General features: G+C 43.6%; 1 protein-coding gene across 3 annotated transcripts in view; it reads left to right on the top strand.

Annotated features, from left to right (window-relative positions):
• The window catches only part of tulp4a (TUB like protein 4a), a 35,615-nt gene extending 19,940 nt beyond the window's left edge, over nucleotides 1–15,675 (top strand). For 2 of the 3 annotated variants that reach the window (XM_050058055.1, XM_050058056.1), the window contains exons 6-14: nucleotides 1,553–1,660; nucleotides 1,814–1,980; nucleotides 2,479–2,703; nucleotides 2,902–3,136; nucleotides 4,748–4,892; nucleotides 5,932–6,103; nucleotides 6,340–6,433; nucleotides 6,565–9,977; nucleotides 10,843–15,675. In XM_050058055.1, the coding sequence (XP_049914012.1) occupies nucleotides 1,553–1,660; nucleotides 1,814–1,980; nucleotides 2,479–2,703; nucleotides 2,902–3,136; nucleotides 4,748–4,892; nucleotides 5,932–6,103; nucleotides 6,340–6,433; nucleotides 6,565–9,977; nucleotides 10,843–10,959 (4,676 nt within the window). In that variant the 3' untranslated portion in view covers nucleotides 10,960–15,675. The remainder of the gene's footprint in view (nucleotides 1–1,552; nucleotides 1,661–1,813; nucleotides 1,981–2,478; nucleotides 2,704–2,901; nucleotides 3,137–4,747; nucleotides 4,893–5,931; nucleotides 6,104–6,339; nucleotides 6,434–6,564; nucleotides 9,978–10,842) is intronic. The other variant, XM_050058057.1, reaches the window with a different exon arrangement.
• The last annotated feature ends 282 nt before the right edge of the window (nucleotides 15,676–15,957 follow it).

Below are 15,957 nucleotides of genomic sequence, written 5' to 3'. Positions count from 1 at the left end.
TTTTCTCTTGAGCTTAATTAGTCCCAGTTGCCAAGGCTGCATTGGTGAGGGTCTGTCCTCCTGCTGTGATATTTTTTTCCCCTCACTTCACCGTGGGCCAAATGGTAAAGCTGAAAAGTGCTTGCCTTAGCTAGAACACTGATTATGCTCTAACTCACTAATTAAACAAGTCAATAGTAATTGATTGGCCCCGATAGAAATTATCTCTGAAGTCGACAACCTGACTGAGACACCAGGCCGCTTCCTCCTCCGCCTGCCACATCTCTCTATCATGATATATGATGATGACCCATTATCACTGCACCGCACAGCACAACACACTGCATTTACAGCGGCATCATATATCTCATTTAATGTAAAAACTCGTTGTGAAAGGATTACTAATGGGGAGTAGTAACTGTGTTGGACTGAAAGTCAAAAGCAGAGGTGGATATTTAATTTGTGGTGGTATTTGGGTCATTGCAGGACTATGAGTAAGGACAGACTGAAGGATGTTTTAATGGAAAACGTATGGGTGGTTGTCTGAAGGTGTTTTATTTATAGCAGTTTGTCAGAGAATGCCACTTGTTTGCAGCTATAAATGCAGCAGTGAGATGTACTGAGCGCGTGTTAGTGAAATAGTGTATTCTCATGAATAGCACACAGTGGAAACTCATTGGAAAAGAATTACAGCTGCCAAGAATGTGGAACTGTCCTTGCGTCTCTCGTAACAGCCCCCAACTATAGTCAGCACATACAGCCTCACAAAGAAGCACTCCATAAGTAATATTAGTTACTCTCTATGTTACTCTCTACGTTAATTATTAAATTTTATTCGGTACACAGGTGTGTATAATTTTAACACTAGTTGCTTGATAGACATTAATTGACACACATTATTTACTTCTAAAAACATGCAAGTTATAGTTTTGTTTATTTGCGGTTGATATCGTGTACCAGTTTTTTAGTCAACACCACTTTAACCAAGACCAGAGTGTATCGAGGGCAAGGCAAGACCAAGGGTTTGAGGGGTTGAGATCAAGTCAAGACAATAACCAAACCAGTGCTAGTCCCACACTGCACGACAATAAAACGTGGAACATGCAAACCATATGCACTCCTCAAACTGATCTGTAAGATCCACATTCAACATAAAAACACCCACAAAAAACGAAATGAAGATTCCTCTTTATTCACCTCTTTTATTGTTATATACTGTATATATGTATGTATGTATGTATGTATGTATGTATGTGTATGTGTACCTGAAAAATGTCTTGATTAAATAATCAAAAGGCAACACTCCTGGTTTTTACACAGGCAGTTTAGTGATATCTCGACAGCTGTGGTCTTGACCGGTCTTGAAATAAACTTCCAAATTGTCTTTGTTTGAGACCGAGATAAGACCAAGTAAACATGTGATAGAGGCTTTGGCCTTTAAAAAGTGGTCTGGAGACCAAGGCCTATCTCAAGTGCTACAACACTGCCATGTACTTAGACTGTCTCAGACTTTGTTGTGTTGCTCTCACGTTGCCTGTTTAAGATGTTTGTGTTGTCCTTTGTCTCTTCTCAGTGCACAGCCAGAAACCACTGCTGACTGTCAGCTTCACCTCTGGAGATATCAGCCTGATGAACAACTACGACGACCTCTCTCCCACCCTCATCCGCACCGGTCTGAAAGGTGTGTTGTTGTTTCAACATTAGTCACACCCAGTGCTCCAGCAATGTTTTCCCTTTTTTGTTTCATTGCTTCCTTCACTCACGCGTCTACACCTACGTATTTGCAAACTATCTTCTCAAAGAATTTTTTGTTTTCCTGCGTCTTGTGCTGTAGATGTGGTGGTCCAGTGGTGCTCACAGGGGGACCTCCTTGCAGTAGCAGGGATGGAGAGGACCCTCCTCTCCCCTGACCCCTCCTGTCCTCCCCCCACCAGGAACGCCATTGTTAAGTTCTACAATGTTCGGGGTGAACACATCTACACACTGGACACACCAGCACAGGTGATCAACTTTAACAGAGCCAGACCTGGCTAACTCGTAGCCTGAGGCACAGTACTCAGAATTCTATGAATTTTATTTCCCTTCTTTAATGAATGGACTCTACCTCAATATGTATTTGAAGACCTAAAATGTCACAAGCTGGAGAAAAACCTTGGAAAAATACTAAAATGTGTCTGTTTGTAAAGTAACTAGTAAAGTAATAGACTAACCTACAGTAACAAAGTGTAGTTACTTATATACAATATTTCGGCAATAGAGATGTCTGCCTTCTTTTGAATAGAATGGAACTAGATGGTGCTCGGTGCCAAGTGCCAAAAAGATTACAACTGCTTACCGCATTACCGCACAGAAATAAGCATGCATCTACTTCTAGCTCACCTAGCACCACAAAAACAATCTAGATTGATAATAGAACTACATGTGACATTGTGAAAGATGCAATGCAGTATGTAGTAAACACTCTTACCCTCTCTCCAATATCTCTCCGTCACGCTGCAGCGCCCCATCACTACGCTCTGTTGGGGTCACCGGGACTCTCGCCTGTTCTTGGCATGTGGCCCGGCACTCTACGTGGTGCGAGTGGAGCACCGCGTTGCCAACCTGCAGTTACTCTGCCAGCAGGGCATCGCCACAGCAGTGAAGGAGGAAAAAGACGTTGCCAAGCTCACCATGCCTTCCCGCCTTTGCTCTTACGTCACTACTGCTTTTGTCCCCACCATCAAGGTAAAACAGGGCAGGAGGGTGACAGAGCTTCCTTGAAATTTACTTGATGTATACCAGTGCTGTCAGAGATGTCACATTAAACTTAGATCAGCCTTGTCTACAAATAAGATCAGGCAAAGTTTAGTTAAGCATGACAGTTTCAGTAGAAATACACCTTTGACACATCTTACAACACTCTCCAACTGTTTTCTCTTTCAGCCCCCCATTCCTGATCCCAACAACATGCGTGATTTTGTGAGCTACCCAACAGCTGGAAATGAGCGTCTGCACTGTACCATGAAGCGTACAGAGGATAACCCCGAGGTGGGGGGGCCCTGCTACACTCTGTACCTGGAGTACCTAGGAGGTCTGGTGCCTATCCTCAAAGGCCGACGAATAAGTAAACTGCGCCCAGAGTTTGTCATCATGGACCCCAAGACAGATGGGAAAACAGGTAAAACTGAGCTTCTCTCATATTGATAACCTAACAGAACAAAAACCAAAATAAATCCCCAATTGACATGTTTCCTGTATGATCGAAATAGTAAGACCTGGAATGTTTAAAGGGAAACTTTGGTGTTTCTTCAAGCCTGGATCCTATTTTACCTCGTTTTTGTGTGTAAGTGACTAATGGAACCCGAGAATTAAGAGAGAGTGTTCCAACTGCAGCGGTTAAACAGGCCGCAATGTAATCCACACGGGCAATTGTGCACTGTCAGTTTACATCCACTAAAAGGCTTTTTTTTGCCCCTGACAGGCTCAGATTGTTATTACATTCTGATTTATCAGGAGAGGTGACTTGTTGCAGGAAAAACAACGGTGAACAGGCTTTTTGCACCTGAAGAAAATTAGATGCACAAGGAAGAATGATCGAGAAAGGTTTGTCAAAATTTGGGAACCTTTCTGGTCAAAATTTGGGAACCTTTCTAGTCTCATTTCATTTCTTTGAGACCTAGTGAATTCTTCCCTCTTACCTAAGACTGTATTGTCTACGTGGTTTCTTAAGTACGTGTGAGCGACTTATGTCACTGCTTGATATTTCTATTGATGCCTGTGAAGGTGCTTATTGTTATAAACTATTAAAACTGAGCTCTTCATTTATGGAATATGTTTAAGAAGAGTATGGGGAGTGATGGGCAGTACATTCAGTGTTAGATTTTTCCTTCCACCCTCTCATAACAGTAAAGTATATTACAATGTGTTACTCCCATGTCCCTGATCAATAAGCTGTTACTGCCCTCTTTAAAACTGACCTGGATTTGAATGTCTGCTCAAAACCAAAATATATTATCTTTGTTTTCTATCATACCACCCATAAGAATGTGTTTTAATCATGACATACTTATATGTTTTACTGTTTGTAAAGATTCAAACAGGGCTGCTACATGTATTCCTCCCAGACACATTTGCTTGCTCCAGTACTTTTCCAGTTATTTGAGTTTCTCGAGTTGGCACACAGAGAGCGAGTATGTTTTAGTCACATAGGGCAGACTGGGCCCATGTTAATTAAAAGCTGCTTAATGGGGGCTCTGATGGCCCTTGGGTTCCTCATAAATCAACCCGCACCCTCCCCATGCAGTGATAAATGAAGCCAGCCATGAAATGGTTCCAGCACGTTCACACTTTAATGTCCATCAAATGAATTAGCTTGACCTAAACTGGAGCAGCAGTGGTTCACAGACTCCATATGAATGAGGAAGAAGAGAAGAACTGAAACAGTGGTTTGGACAGAATGGGTTTAAATGTTTATCTGTGGAAATGGTGGAACACTGCTGCTGCTGCTGCTGCTGCCCTCGTGTTTTGTAAAAAAAAAAAAAAAAAAGTAAGAATTGACTGCCTCAAGGTTGTTAAAGTAGATTCCTGCGATGCCAACATTATTGTAGTAATTGCCACAGACTGCCATTTTATAGAGCTTCTCATGTTTGTTCTCCCTTATTTTCTCCCTGGTTTAGTCCGCAATTACATACTGCATCATTGTAAATTAAAAAACAAATAGTGCCACATATTATCTGTGTTCAGTCATGACTCCATTCTTTCCGTCCTCCAACTTATTTTCTCTCCTCAGATGAGATATATGGCAACAGTCTGATATCGGCCATGATCGACAGCTGTAACTGCTCAGACTCCAGTGACATTGAGCTGAGCGACGACTGGGTCGGCAAGAAATCTCCAAAGATATCCAGGGGTAGTAAATCCCCCAAACTGCCCAGGTAAGCAGACACCTGACCTGTGTGTGCTATAGCATGCCGCCTTTAACTAATATTTCTTGGTTTTTGTTTGTTTTGGTTTTTTATTATGTGATATTTGGTTCTTGGACCCAACAGCAGCCATGATCCATATGAAATGGACAAGAGGGTGTTTAGTTCTCTCCACACAATATGAAACATAGGTTATGTATGCAACAGTCAGAACTTTAATATAGCAGCAAACAACTATGTGCTATGTGAAGATATAGTGGAGTAAACATATAGTGAAATGATGGCGTCCTGAGCAGAGAATGAAGTCACTCTACCTCTGTGTGTGTTGTAATCCGAGCTTCTCTTTGGTGTGCTGTGATAGACGGTCCAGTCATACGTGCATTTTAGTTCAGGTGTGTATCCCACTTAAGAGCTTGTTGCCACCACTTTGCACTGCACTCATATGGCAGTTGCGCAGTTGATATCGGGATGGTGTCATTATGGATATGTTGCGCTGTTGTCGTTGTTTAGCGGTGTTCATGGAGTTAGCACCGCACTCAGCCACCTCCATGTTGAGAGCCGTTTGCAGAAAACTCATACACTCTGAATTTCACGTAGAGCTCCTTTGAATAAATCAAATCAAGGTGGTTTGGTTAACATATTATAATATTAAGTTTGAATCAAGAAACATTTTTGTACAAAGTTCTTTCCCAAATGATAACCAGTTATTTGGCGCTAGTTTAGATGCTGCTGTGACAGCAGAGAACCAAAGGATGCATTCAGGTGTCTTCGATTGTTTTCACTTCATCCTCCAACAGCATGAAAACATGAGACTAAACATTTGAGTGAATGTGTGTTCATCGTTTTGATTAATATTTCTGCCAAATACAGCAATACCAGAATTTACTGCTTTGAGTTTCACTTGTAATTAAAGTGACATCCCTGCAGCTATTGAAACCTTCCCTTCTTTATTAACCCCTTCTCATGAATTTCTGTTTAAATGTTCTGCACTTGTGTTTTTGTTTCACTGCATGCCTAAACCTTCTTTTTTTATTTGCTACCTTCTCTGTAGAGACTTAGTTTGTCCCTTTACCAACAGGATCAACATTGATCCCAGAAAATCACCCAAACTTTCCCGCGCTACACAAGAAATCTCCAGGTCACCGCGGTTACCTATACGGAAACCTTCAATTGGGTCACCCAGTCTAACACGGAGGGAATTTCCTCTAGATGACATCACTCAGGTAACAGTTACATTATTTGAGCCACAGTCATTATTTACCCCTGGATCGGTGGCAGTTAATAATAATGCCTTTGCTGCTACACTGTGTCACGTATGGATTGGTCAGGTCACCAGTGTGTGCAGGGGTGGAGAGTGTTTTGTTTGATGAAAAGCTCACTTTTAGAAATATATTTTGTCCTCAAGATGTTTTATGTTTTTCTAGAAAATAATATGAATCTCTTTGTTCCTGTCTTGCAGCAAAATTACCTTGCTCAGGTCACATCCAATATTTGGGGAACGAAGTTCAAGATTGTGGGGCTCGCCACATTCTTGCCAACTAATCTTGGTGCAGGTAAGAAACCAAAAACTATTCCATTAGTGTTAAGCACTGAATGAATAATTAAATAACTGTCACTTCAATTAGTCCTACTTTTCAGTTGCTTTTATTTTTCCTCATACTTACTCTGTCCCTCTTCCCAACAGTCATCTATAAGACGAGCCTCCTCCATCTGCAGCCCAGACAGATGACCATCTACCTTCCAGAGGTGCGAAAAATCTCCATGGATTACATCAATCTGCCTGTCTTCAGCCCCAACGTCTTCAGTGAAGATGAAGATGACCTGCCTGTCACAGGCCCTGCTGGTGGCACAGATGACAACCCGCCCTGCACTGTCAACATCCCTATTGCCCCCATCCATAGTCCCGCCCAGGCCATGTCTCCCGCCCAAAGCATTGGTCTGGTCCAGTCTCTCCTAGCCAATCAAAATGTTCAGCTTGATGTCCTTACGAATCCCACAGCATCCCCTGCTGGGGCCGCTGCTGGTGGGTCAGACCAAAGCCAGGACACCATCCTGACTGCCCAGTACACAGTTCCCACCAGGTACTCCAGTCCTGGTCAGGTCATCTTTGGGGGACTGGAAATGAGTCGCCTAATGGTGGGACCTCCACCCTCTCATCATCCTTCACATCAACAGCAACAACAAGCAAGTCACCAACAACAACAACAACAACAACAACAACAACAACAACTACAACAACAGCTACAACACCAACAACAACAGCTACAACACCAACAACAAATTCAGCAGCAGCAACTCCAACAGCAGCAGCAGCAGATGATCCAGCACCAACACCTACAACAACAGCAGCAGCTTCAGCAACAGCACATTCAGCAGCAGCTCCAACACATTCAGCAGCAACATCAACATCAGCTCCAGCAGCACATTCAACAGCAGCAACAACTACAACAGCAGCATCAACAAATTCAGCAGCAACTGCAGCAACAAATGCATCATCAACAACAAACACAACAGCACCACCATCCACTTCAGCAGCAGCTCCAAATTCAAATCCCTGTTCCCTCTATGGCATCAGGACAGCCTTCAGGTACTGCTGTGCACCAGCTCCAGCCGGGGGCGCTGCAGATACAGATCCCTCATCCACCTGCTGATTTAGTGGTGGAGAGAGCTGTGGGAGGTGAACACGAGCACCTACTGAAAATCAAAACCACTCGGTCAACTCCACAGCTGGCTGAGGGAGATACAGTGGTGTTTAGTGCCCCTCTGGAGCTCAGCAAGATGAACCCCCCACCGCCCTACCCCGGCACTGTGGCTGCCGCTGTGGCTGCTGCAGCAGCAGCTGCTGCTGCCTCAGCATCAGCCTCCTCTGCAGCCTCCAATGCTGCATCTGGAACAGGAGGAGGCACCAGTGGGACTCCTCCCCCCGGTGACCTTTGCCTGAAGAAGGGAGAGTTCTCACTTTATCCTTCAGGTCAGCAGCAAGCGCAGTACCCCACACCACTGGGATATGAGAGGATAACAACATTTGACAGCAGTGGGAATGTGGAGGAAGTATGTCGTCCTCGAACGCGCCTTGTCTGTAATCAGAATGTCTACACACTCCAGGGACCTGGCAGTTCTGCCACTCTCAGGGTCACTTCCTCATCATCCTCCTCCTCGGCTGACAAGAAGATCCAGCTGCCCTACACCTCTGCCACACTCAACAGACTCACTGCACCTCGCTATTCCATACCCAGTGGAGACCCACCCCCATACCCTGACCCAGCCAATCAGAACAGTGCTGTTGGCAGGAACCCTGGACAGAGGCTTGACAGCAGTCTGATCCATGCCACTCTCAGGAGGAACAGCCGAGAGGCCGCTCTCAAAGTTTCCCAGATGCTGGAGCCGCCCAGACCACTGCCTCCTAAGGCTAAAAATAGTAGTGCACTAGCAGCCTCGTTCCAACAGAGGGTGCCCACAGCCTTATACACCTGCAGTCAGTGTAGCAGTGGATCCAGTGTTGGAGGCACTGCCCCAGGGAGTGCTAATGGAATAGCAGGAGGAACTATTATCCGGCAGGATTTCCCTCCAGGGAATGGGGCACCACATAGCACAGTTATTGTTCACTCCAATAGCGCTACTCCTCTGGCCTCCCAGTCCTCTTACAACCTGCTGAGCTCTCTTGACGGATCTGGGACTGCAGCAGGAGGAGGAACCAACAGAGACAGGGCTGATTATGTTAATTCAGCGTTTACTGAGGATGAAACACTGAACCAGTCACTGAGGCATCTGGCACTCGGAGGAAATGATGCATCAGGGCTGGTTGTCAAACGCCCACCTCCGTATCAGTGGGACCCAGCTGCCACAGAGGAGGTGTGGGTTCCTCAGGAACGGACAGCAACGCTGAATCCCACTGCCCCCCCTGGACCCCACAAACCACCGCCACTTATTCTTAGCCCAGCTCAGCACTTGGATGTGTCCAGGCTGCCTTTTGTCCTCTCTCCAAAGTCCCCCACCAGCCCCAGTGCTGCATCATTTCAAGCTGCAGCAGCAGCTGCAGGCTACCAAATCTCTCTTCAGTACCCTCCAGCAGCTGCCTATTCTGGAGCCCAGCTACAGTCCATTCCAGGGTCACCACGCCCCTGCTCCTCCCCAAAGGAGGTGGTGGCACCTGTGCCCTTCTCACAGCAGGATGCAACCCTTGTCTTACCACCTGGTTACCCTGCAAACCTGGCAAACCTTGCCTGCTGCCCTCTCCCACCCATGTATCCAGGAGGCAGCGCTTGTGCAGGGCTCCCCATTCCCCCTATTGCCCTTCACACTCCTTGGGGTACTTATAATTCTTGCCCACCTATGTCCAGTCCTGCAGTGCCACTACCACCCAAAGCCTCCCACATGGCAGTAGACAAAACTGTTCTCTCGCCTCCACCTCCCCCTCCCCCTCCTCCACCACCTCCCCCGCCACCACCAGCAGAGCTTCAGAACCATGGAGGATTACAAGAGGCCATGGCAGAGGCCGGGGAAAGTTTTCAGGAGGTGCTCTCCTTGACCGAGAGCCCTGTCCCACAGCGGTCTGAGAAGTTCAGCAAGAAAAACCGCAAGCGGGCAGATGGGCGCGCTGAGGAGGCTAACGTGCCACCGTTGGCTGAAGGGAGCAAGTCAAAAAAGGAGGGCAGAGCTCTGGGTGATTTTAACTCACTCATCTCCAGCCCGCGGCTGGGAGGAAGGGACAAGAAGAAGCTGAAGGGACAGAAAGAGCAGCAGCTGAAGGCTAAGAAGCTGAGTAAGGCCACTGCCAACAGTGAGTTCCAGGACAGTTCAGAAAGTGAGCCAGAGCTGTTCATCAGTGGGGATGAGCTGCTCAATCAGTGCCAGAGTGGTAAGAAGGGCTGGAAGAGTAAAAGGAACTTGAGGGCTGCCAGTGAACTGGATGAGATCAAGTGTCGAAAGGCCAACGAGAAGGAGGACCGCGGGCTGGGCAGCCAGGGGTTTGTGTATGTCATGGCCAACAAGCAGCCACTGTGGAATGAAGCCACGCAGGTCTACCAGCTGGACTTTGGTGGGCGTGTCACGCAGGAGTCTGCCAAGAACTTTCAAATTGAACTGGAGGGCAGACAGGTAAGAGCTCTTGTTCAAGAAATATCAATCACTGCATGTTGTCTGTACACTGAAATTATCATTACAAGCATTCATATTCATACACAGTGTGCATAAGGACATGATGTTAATGATTAGGGATGCACTGTTTGTGAAATTCTGGGCCAGTATCAATACCGATAGCAATTTGGTCGATACTGATACCAGTGTTGTTGTTTTTTGTTATTGATGTTTGTGTTGTCATTTATTCCCTCTTTTGTGACAAGGGAACCAGAAGTGCTGAAATGCTAAGTAATTTCCAGGTTTAAGGACTTATTTCTTCACCACTCTATATATCATAATCCCCTCTCTAACATCATTTTATATTGCTGTGAAAACATCAACAAATTTCTAAGTTACTGCCAAAACTACATTTTACAAGATTACTTTTGAACACATCATGATAACGTCATAGTTTACTTTCCAATACTGTACTTATTTATACTAATTAGAGCTTGAACACATTATAGCGTAACTCAGTGCAACCTCCATAAGCTGTTAGTTGCAGCCACGGACTGCTAACTGCTAGCAGCTAACGTTAACTTGCTCTTTTCCTGCCGATTCAACACAGATTTGTTGATCACAATGTATCATTATCAGGGAGAAATAGGGTGTGTCCCATGACGCATTGATACTGAGTTTACTGCGTCCTTTTGTCCCAGTGTTATCCCTGATAGTGTCTGTTTGTCCCAAAGATGTTTTCGGTTGTCCCAGAGGCAGAAGGCTTGTCAACAAGGCAAAAATCAGCCGATATCGATGTTAGGCTGATAAATCAGTGCATTCCTATTATTGACAGTACCTCTTACAGTGTGTATTTACTTTTTTGTTTGTCTGTTTTTCTCCACAGGTGATGCAGTTTGGCAGGATCGATGGCAATGCCTACATCCTGGACTTCCAGTATCCCTTCTCTGCTGTGCAGGCCTTCGCAGTGGCTTTAGCCAATGTTACTCAACGCCTCAAATGAGATGTCCCCTCCCTTACTTACCCTGAGTTATATCTGGGAATTAAATGCAATCTGTTGAAGGGGCACAGTTGTTTCATTTGAGATTAACAAACTTTGATTTTTGGAGAGAAGACTTAAATCAGCCCTGGTCATAGAGAGCGATACAATCATGCTGCACTACACAATGCTGCCACTAGAGTTGGTGCAATAAGCATTGGCTGCATTTGCCAAGGATGCCCTCAGACATGCTCCGTTTGGCAGTCAGTGGCACCTTGCAATGCATGTAGGGCCAAAGAGCTGAGCTTTGGTAATCATCATGCAAATAAATGCTGCTTTAGCTAGAAGAAGCTTGTAGACGTGATAACCGATTGGTTAACTCCGCGAGGAGTTGTCAAGGTGCAGTTTTCAAAAAGAAGCAGCAGTAATACTTGAAACCCACACTCTGGAGATCACAGTTGTTTTTTCCCAGAGCGCACAGGTACTACTGGGCACTGAAATCCATTGCTGTACAAACTTCAGTGAAACAGTTACCACTTTATTATACTGCTTTTGCTTTTAGGATTTTATTAAATGACTAAACGTGGTGGAGGGTAGGAGGGTCTTTTTGTTTTCGCTCTCTGCCATTCCTTTTGTTACTATCTCAGTCTATCTCGGCTGGAATTGAGGCTTAGATATATGCATCATTTAGGAGCACTCCTAAGAGGTCACACTTTTCACTGTGGTAAAAGGTGTGTCACTGTTAAACGCTTGGGAGTCAGTAGATGAGGCGAGCTGCAGTCTTTTCCACATAGTTTCCTGGGACTCTGAAGGAAGAAGAAACGTTACTCTGCTACATGGGTTAATTTATATGTAAATTTTGTTGTTTATCTATTCAGATATGAATTTTAACATTATTGTCATTGTTTGTGATATACAATCTTCATACCCTGTCAACATGGTTTTCAACTTACCTGCTTTATTTGGGAGAACTGGTGGCTGAATTTGAATATTGCTGTGTTGTAATTCAGGTGGAGGAGGGATGTGCTGAATAGCTTTGACTGATATATCCTGTACTAAGTGAAATATCTACATACGGTGACACGGGCGCAAGAGAAGTCGCCAAGGCCCGGATTAAACTCAACCTCCGGCATGAAGTGATTTGTCACCTGCTGTCACTTCTGTGAAGTGAGTGTGTAGTTTGGGGGGGTGGGAGGGGGTCATCCCTGCTCTTTAAGACCACACTAAACATGTAAGCAAGGTACAGGAAATATTTTTGTATATTTCACCTATACCATTTCATAGTCTTTTCAGAAGTCATGTAAATACATATCAGTCATGTGTAAATGTTGTAAAGAGACTTGGGGTGACTTTGACAGATGTCTGTTTACACCTGTCTCCACTGTGTTTTAAGTGTAACTTCAGGTGTGGAGCGACGCTGTAGTACTGTTTAACTCAACCGCTACAACCACCAAAAAAAAAAAAAAAAAGTTAACAGTTAAGCTGAAATCATTGTCACTGAATCTTTGAAGTCAGAACTCCAATGAAGGATGAAGCTATTGAAATCTGTTCGTTTAGTAAGCTGACACTGAAATCTGAAAAGCTGTCTTTTTCTTTTTCTTTTATTCTTTCAGGCAGTCGAGCTTGTGTTTGTGTTGAGCTAAGGACACAGAGCAGGGCGCTGTGGGCAGGAGGAAATTATCAGGCACATTGCAAATATAAGTAAATAGGTTTTATCTGTATAAGATGGTAGACAAAATCACTAAAAAAAAAGGGCAGTGATATTAGGTAGGTGTGATTAGGGTCACCTTCAACCAGAGGTGTGGACTCGAGCCACACGACTTAGACTTGACTTGAGTCACAGATTTGATGACTTAACGCTTGACAAAATCAAAAAAAGAATCGCAACTTGACTTGGACTTGAACACCAATGACTCCTGACTTCACTTGGACTTGAGCCTTGACTTGAAGATACTTTTTCCTGAATCAACTAAGGTTAACGCTGTTCATTCCCAACAAGTCGACGCTTAATTCTTCAGATGATCAACGTTGTTTAAACCAATCAGACAAGCATCTAATCAAGTTTCAGGAGAGAACTTTAACAGACTAACATTATACTTCTGAGTGCTGGTTGGGAGAAAAAAAAGATACTTGTGATAATTTCGTTTGCATGCAAAAACTACATTGGTCAACAAAAAGTGAGTTGCAGCATGTGAAATATGTGGTTCGATAATTACAGAGATGCAACAACTTACAGCAAATGTCGGTGAAGACTCTGAGTCATCCAGGTCATGGTAATCATAAGTGCTGTATTGTAGGCAACTGGACTTGCTTGTGTTTCATGAAGACGTTAAAGACATTCTTTACAAGACGTTCTAACTGACTGGTGCAGAGTCTCAGGCTTTAAACTCGTTGGAGTCGTTGGTGTTGCAGCCGTGTGTCCTTTCACTGTGGAACCCAAGCTTTAGCTGTCAGGAATGATCCTGTGTTGCCTGCATCTCAGATTGAAACACAGGTGGTTCCTGTAATCAGCCAGCTTCCTCGATGTTCTTTCGAATTCCCATACCAGTCGAAGGGCAGTCTGAGTCTTCCCAAATTGAATGACCACATGTTGGGAGATTCTGACAATGACTGTGTTGTTTAAAACCTGTGACTCCGCACCAGTCATTTAGAACTGAAGAAGCCTCCTGGATGAGAGGAAAAACACCTTCAAGAAATGCAAACAAGTCCAGTTGCTTACGATATAGCACTTATGAACTTCCAGCAAACTTCTTTTTATCAAATGAATAAATTAAAATGGCATCACATTTGTTGACGAGTGCATTGTGACTTGTTTAGGACTCGTAACTCAAAGTTTAGGACTTGAGACTTGACTCATGACTTTACTTTCTAGACTTGAGTGCAAAGACGTACTTGTGACTTGGTCCCACCTCTGCCTCTAACTTTGTGCCAAAATATGCATTTGCTAAAAAATTATAGTGGTAAAAAATGGGCATAGAGGGAAGTGTAACTTAATTCTTGACTTTAAAAAAAAACGATCACTTTGGACCGACTTTGAATTGATGAGATTATTGAATTATTTAGTGTGATCTTTCAGTATCACAACAAGATGCATGTCCGTCAGACGGGGGTTGTAGGGATGGGGATTAAAAAAAAAAAGTCTCTTCTGATCCTAAAAAAAAGAAAAGAGCATGTCACAGAAAATATCCATCTTTTTGTGTTAGTTGTGCAATATTTTTTAGGGGGGAAAAATCCTTTTGTCATCACTTTTGACCACAGTTTGATACCATACTTTGAGTTCAGCATCTCAGTTGCTGGTCTGTACATTTTATTTATGAGATTATTTCCTGAAGGAGATATAGTATCTATACATACTGTATATTGTGGAGTTTTCTGAACATTTCTTTGTGTTGATGAAAATTTGTTACAAGTGTAGCCCGAGTCGTGAGCTGGGAAGATAGGGTTGGGTCGAGGGTGGGGGCGGGGGACGGGCGACTCTTCTGTGTTTTGTGAAGTTTGCATTGGATGGAAAAGATGTGAATGAGTAAGTGCCCAGTTTAGTGTAGTCGGTAGACTAGTTATGTAGAGTGTAACTGTCAAGTCAAGGTGTGTCTGTATTCAACCGTGCAGTCTACCAATCCCATCAGTGTTAAATCTATTATCTTTAAACGTGTGTGGTCATGGCTTCTTACACATACACACACACTTACACACACATCGTTCACATGAGTTCACAAGTGTAAGCCACTGAGTTCATGTTGAGAATTGCCTATGGACTTAGGTTAAGGATTCACTTTAAACTGATTTTCTGAGATGACCTGTTGTAGATATTGTAGGATCTGGCTTTTCTTTAGAAGAGGTATGTGCTTTGTATTTGTAGATGTAGACCTAAATGACAAAAACACTTGAAAAGAACCTGAGTCTGATTTGGTGACTGAACGTTTATAGTGAATGGATAGTAAGGCATGCCATGTAAATTATTTTATAATTGTATATGTCACGCATCTTTTGAATAAAACGTCATCGTTTCCGAAAAAATGCTGTGTCTTGTCCTGTAAATATGTCCAGTGATGTGTTGAATTCAGAGATGGTAGTGTACAAACCAGTCAGTTTACACAAGGTGGCTCTATAGTCTCAGAGAGTAAACATTATGACAGGTGAAAATAATACTACTATCAAGGCCCAGTTTAATCACATCACCTCAGTCCTCGCTTCTCTCTGTTGACTCTGCTCGTTTTAGAATTGATTTTAAGATTTTATGGATCATTTATAAAGCTCATCTGGATCCTGCCCAAAGCTACATAGCAGAGATGTTGACCCCATATGAGCCAGTTTGCCGCCTCAGAGCCTCAGACAGTGAGAAAAATTAAAGCTTACATCCAAAGGTGACCATGCTTCTGCCATTAGGGCTGTTCTGTCTTGGAACAGCCTGAGAGAATGGGCCGCTCAGTAATCCATCCATGTGCCTGAGGAGTGCCTGACTTCTCTTAAATCACTTCTTAAATCCCATCTTTATAAACTTATTTTTATATGATGTCGTATTTTTTATTTTACAGTTTTATTACTTTTATTTGTATATTTATTTTGACATTGTATATCTAGATTTTTCTTTTCTTGTTTTAACTTTATCTTAACTTCAATACAATGTTGTCTCTCTCTTATGTTTGGTAGGACTGTTTGACTTTCTGTTGTTATTTTGCCTTCTGAGTACCCTCGTTCTGCTTTTGCTTTGTTTGTCAAAGCACATTGTAAACTCTGTTTTTAAAGGTGGTAAATAAATAAAGTTGTTGTTATTATCATTATTATTACAGCTCCATTCAAGTGTTCCAGAAAGGCAGGCCAGTGAGTGAACATGCACAACACCAAGACCTTAAAACTCAGTTATGACTCACTATCTCATAATTGTGAAACACTTTCTCATACTCACTGGTGCATGATGAGATGATGGGCCCCCGGGCACAGATACACAAAAGCCTCCACCAATTCTCCTTCATAGGAGCAAGACACACAAACTTTGTGGTGATTTTGCATCTCTATGTAGTC

Source organism: Epinephelus moara, chromosome 12 (genome assembly GCF_006386435.1).
Source record: "Epinephelus moara isolate mb chromosome 12, YSFRI_EMoa_1.0, whole genome shotgun sequence".
NCBI lineage: Eukaryota > Metazoa > Chordata > Actinopteri > Perciformes > Serranidae > Epinephelus > Epinephelus moara.
Note: the sequence above shows the minus strand (reverse complement) of the source record. Positions and strands in the feature narration are given on the sequence as shown.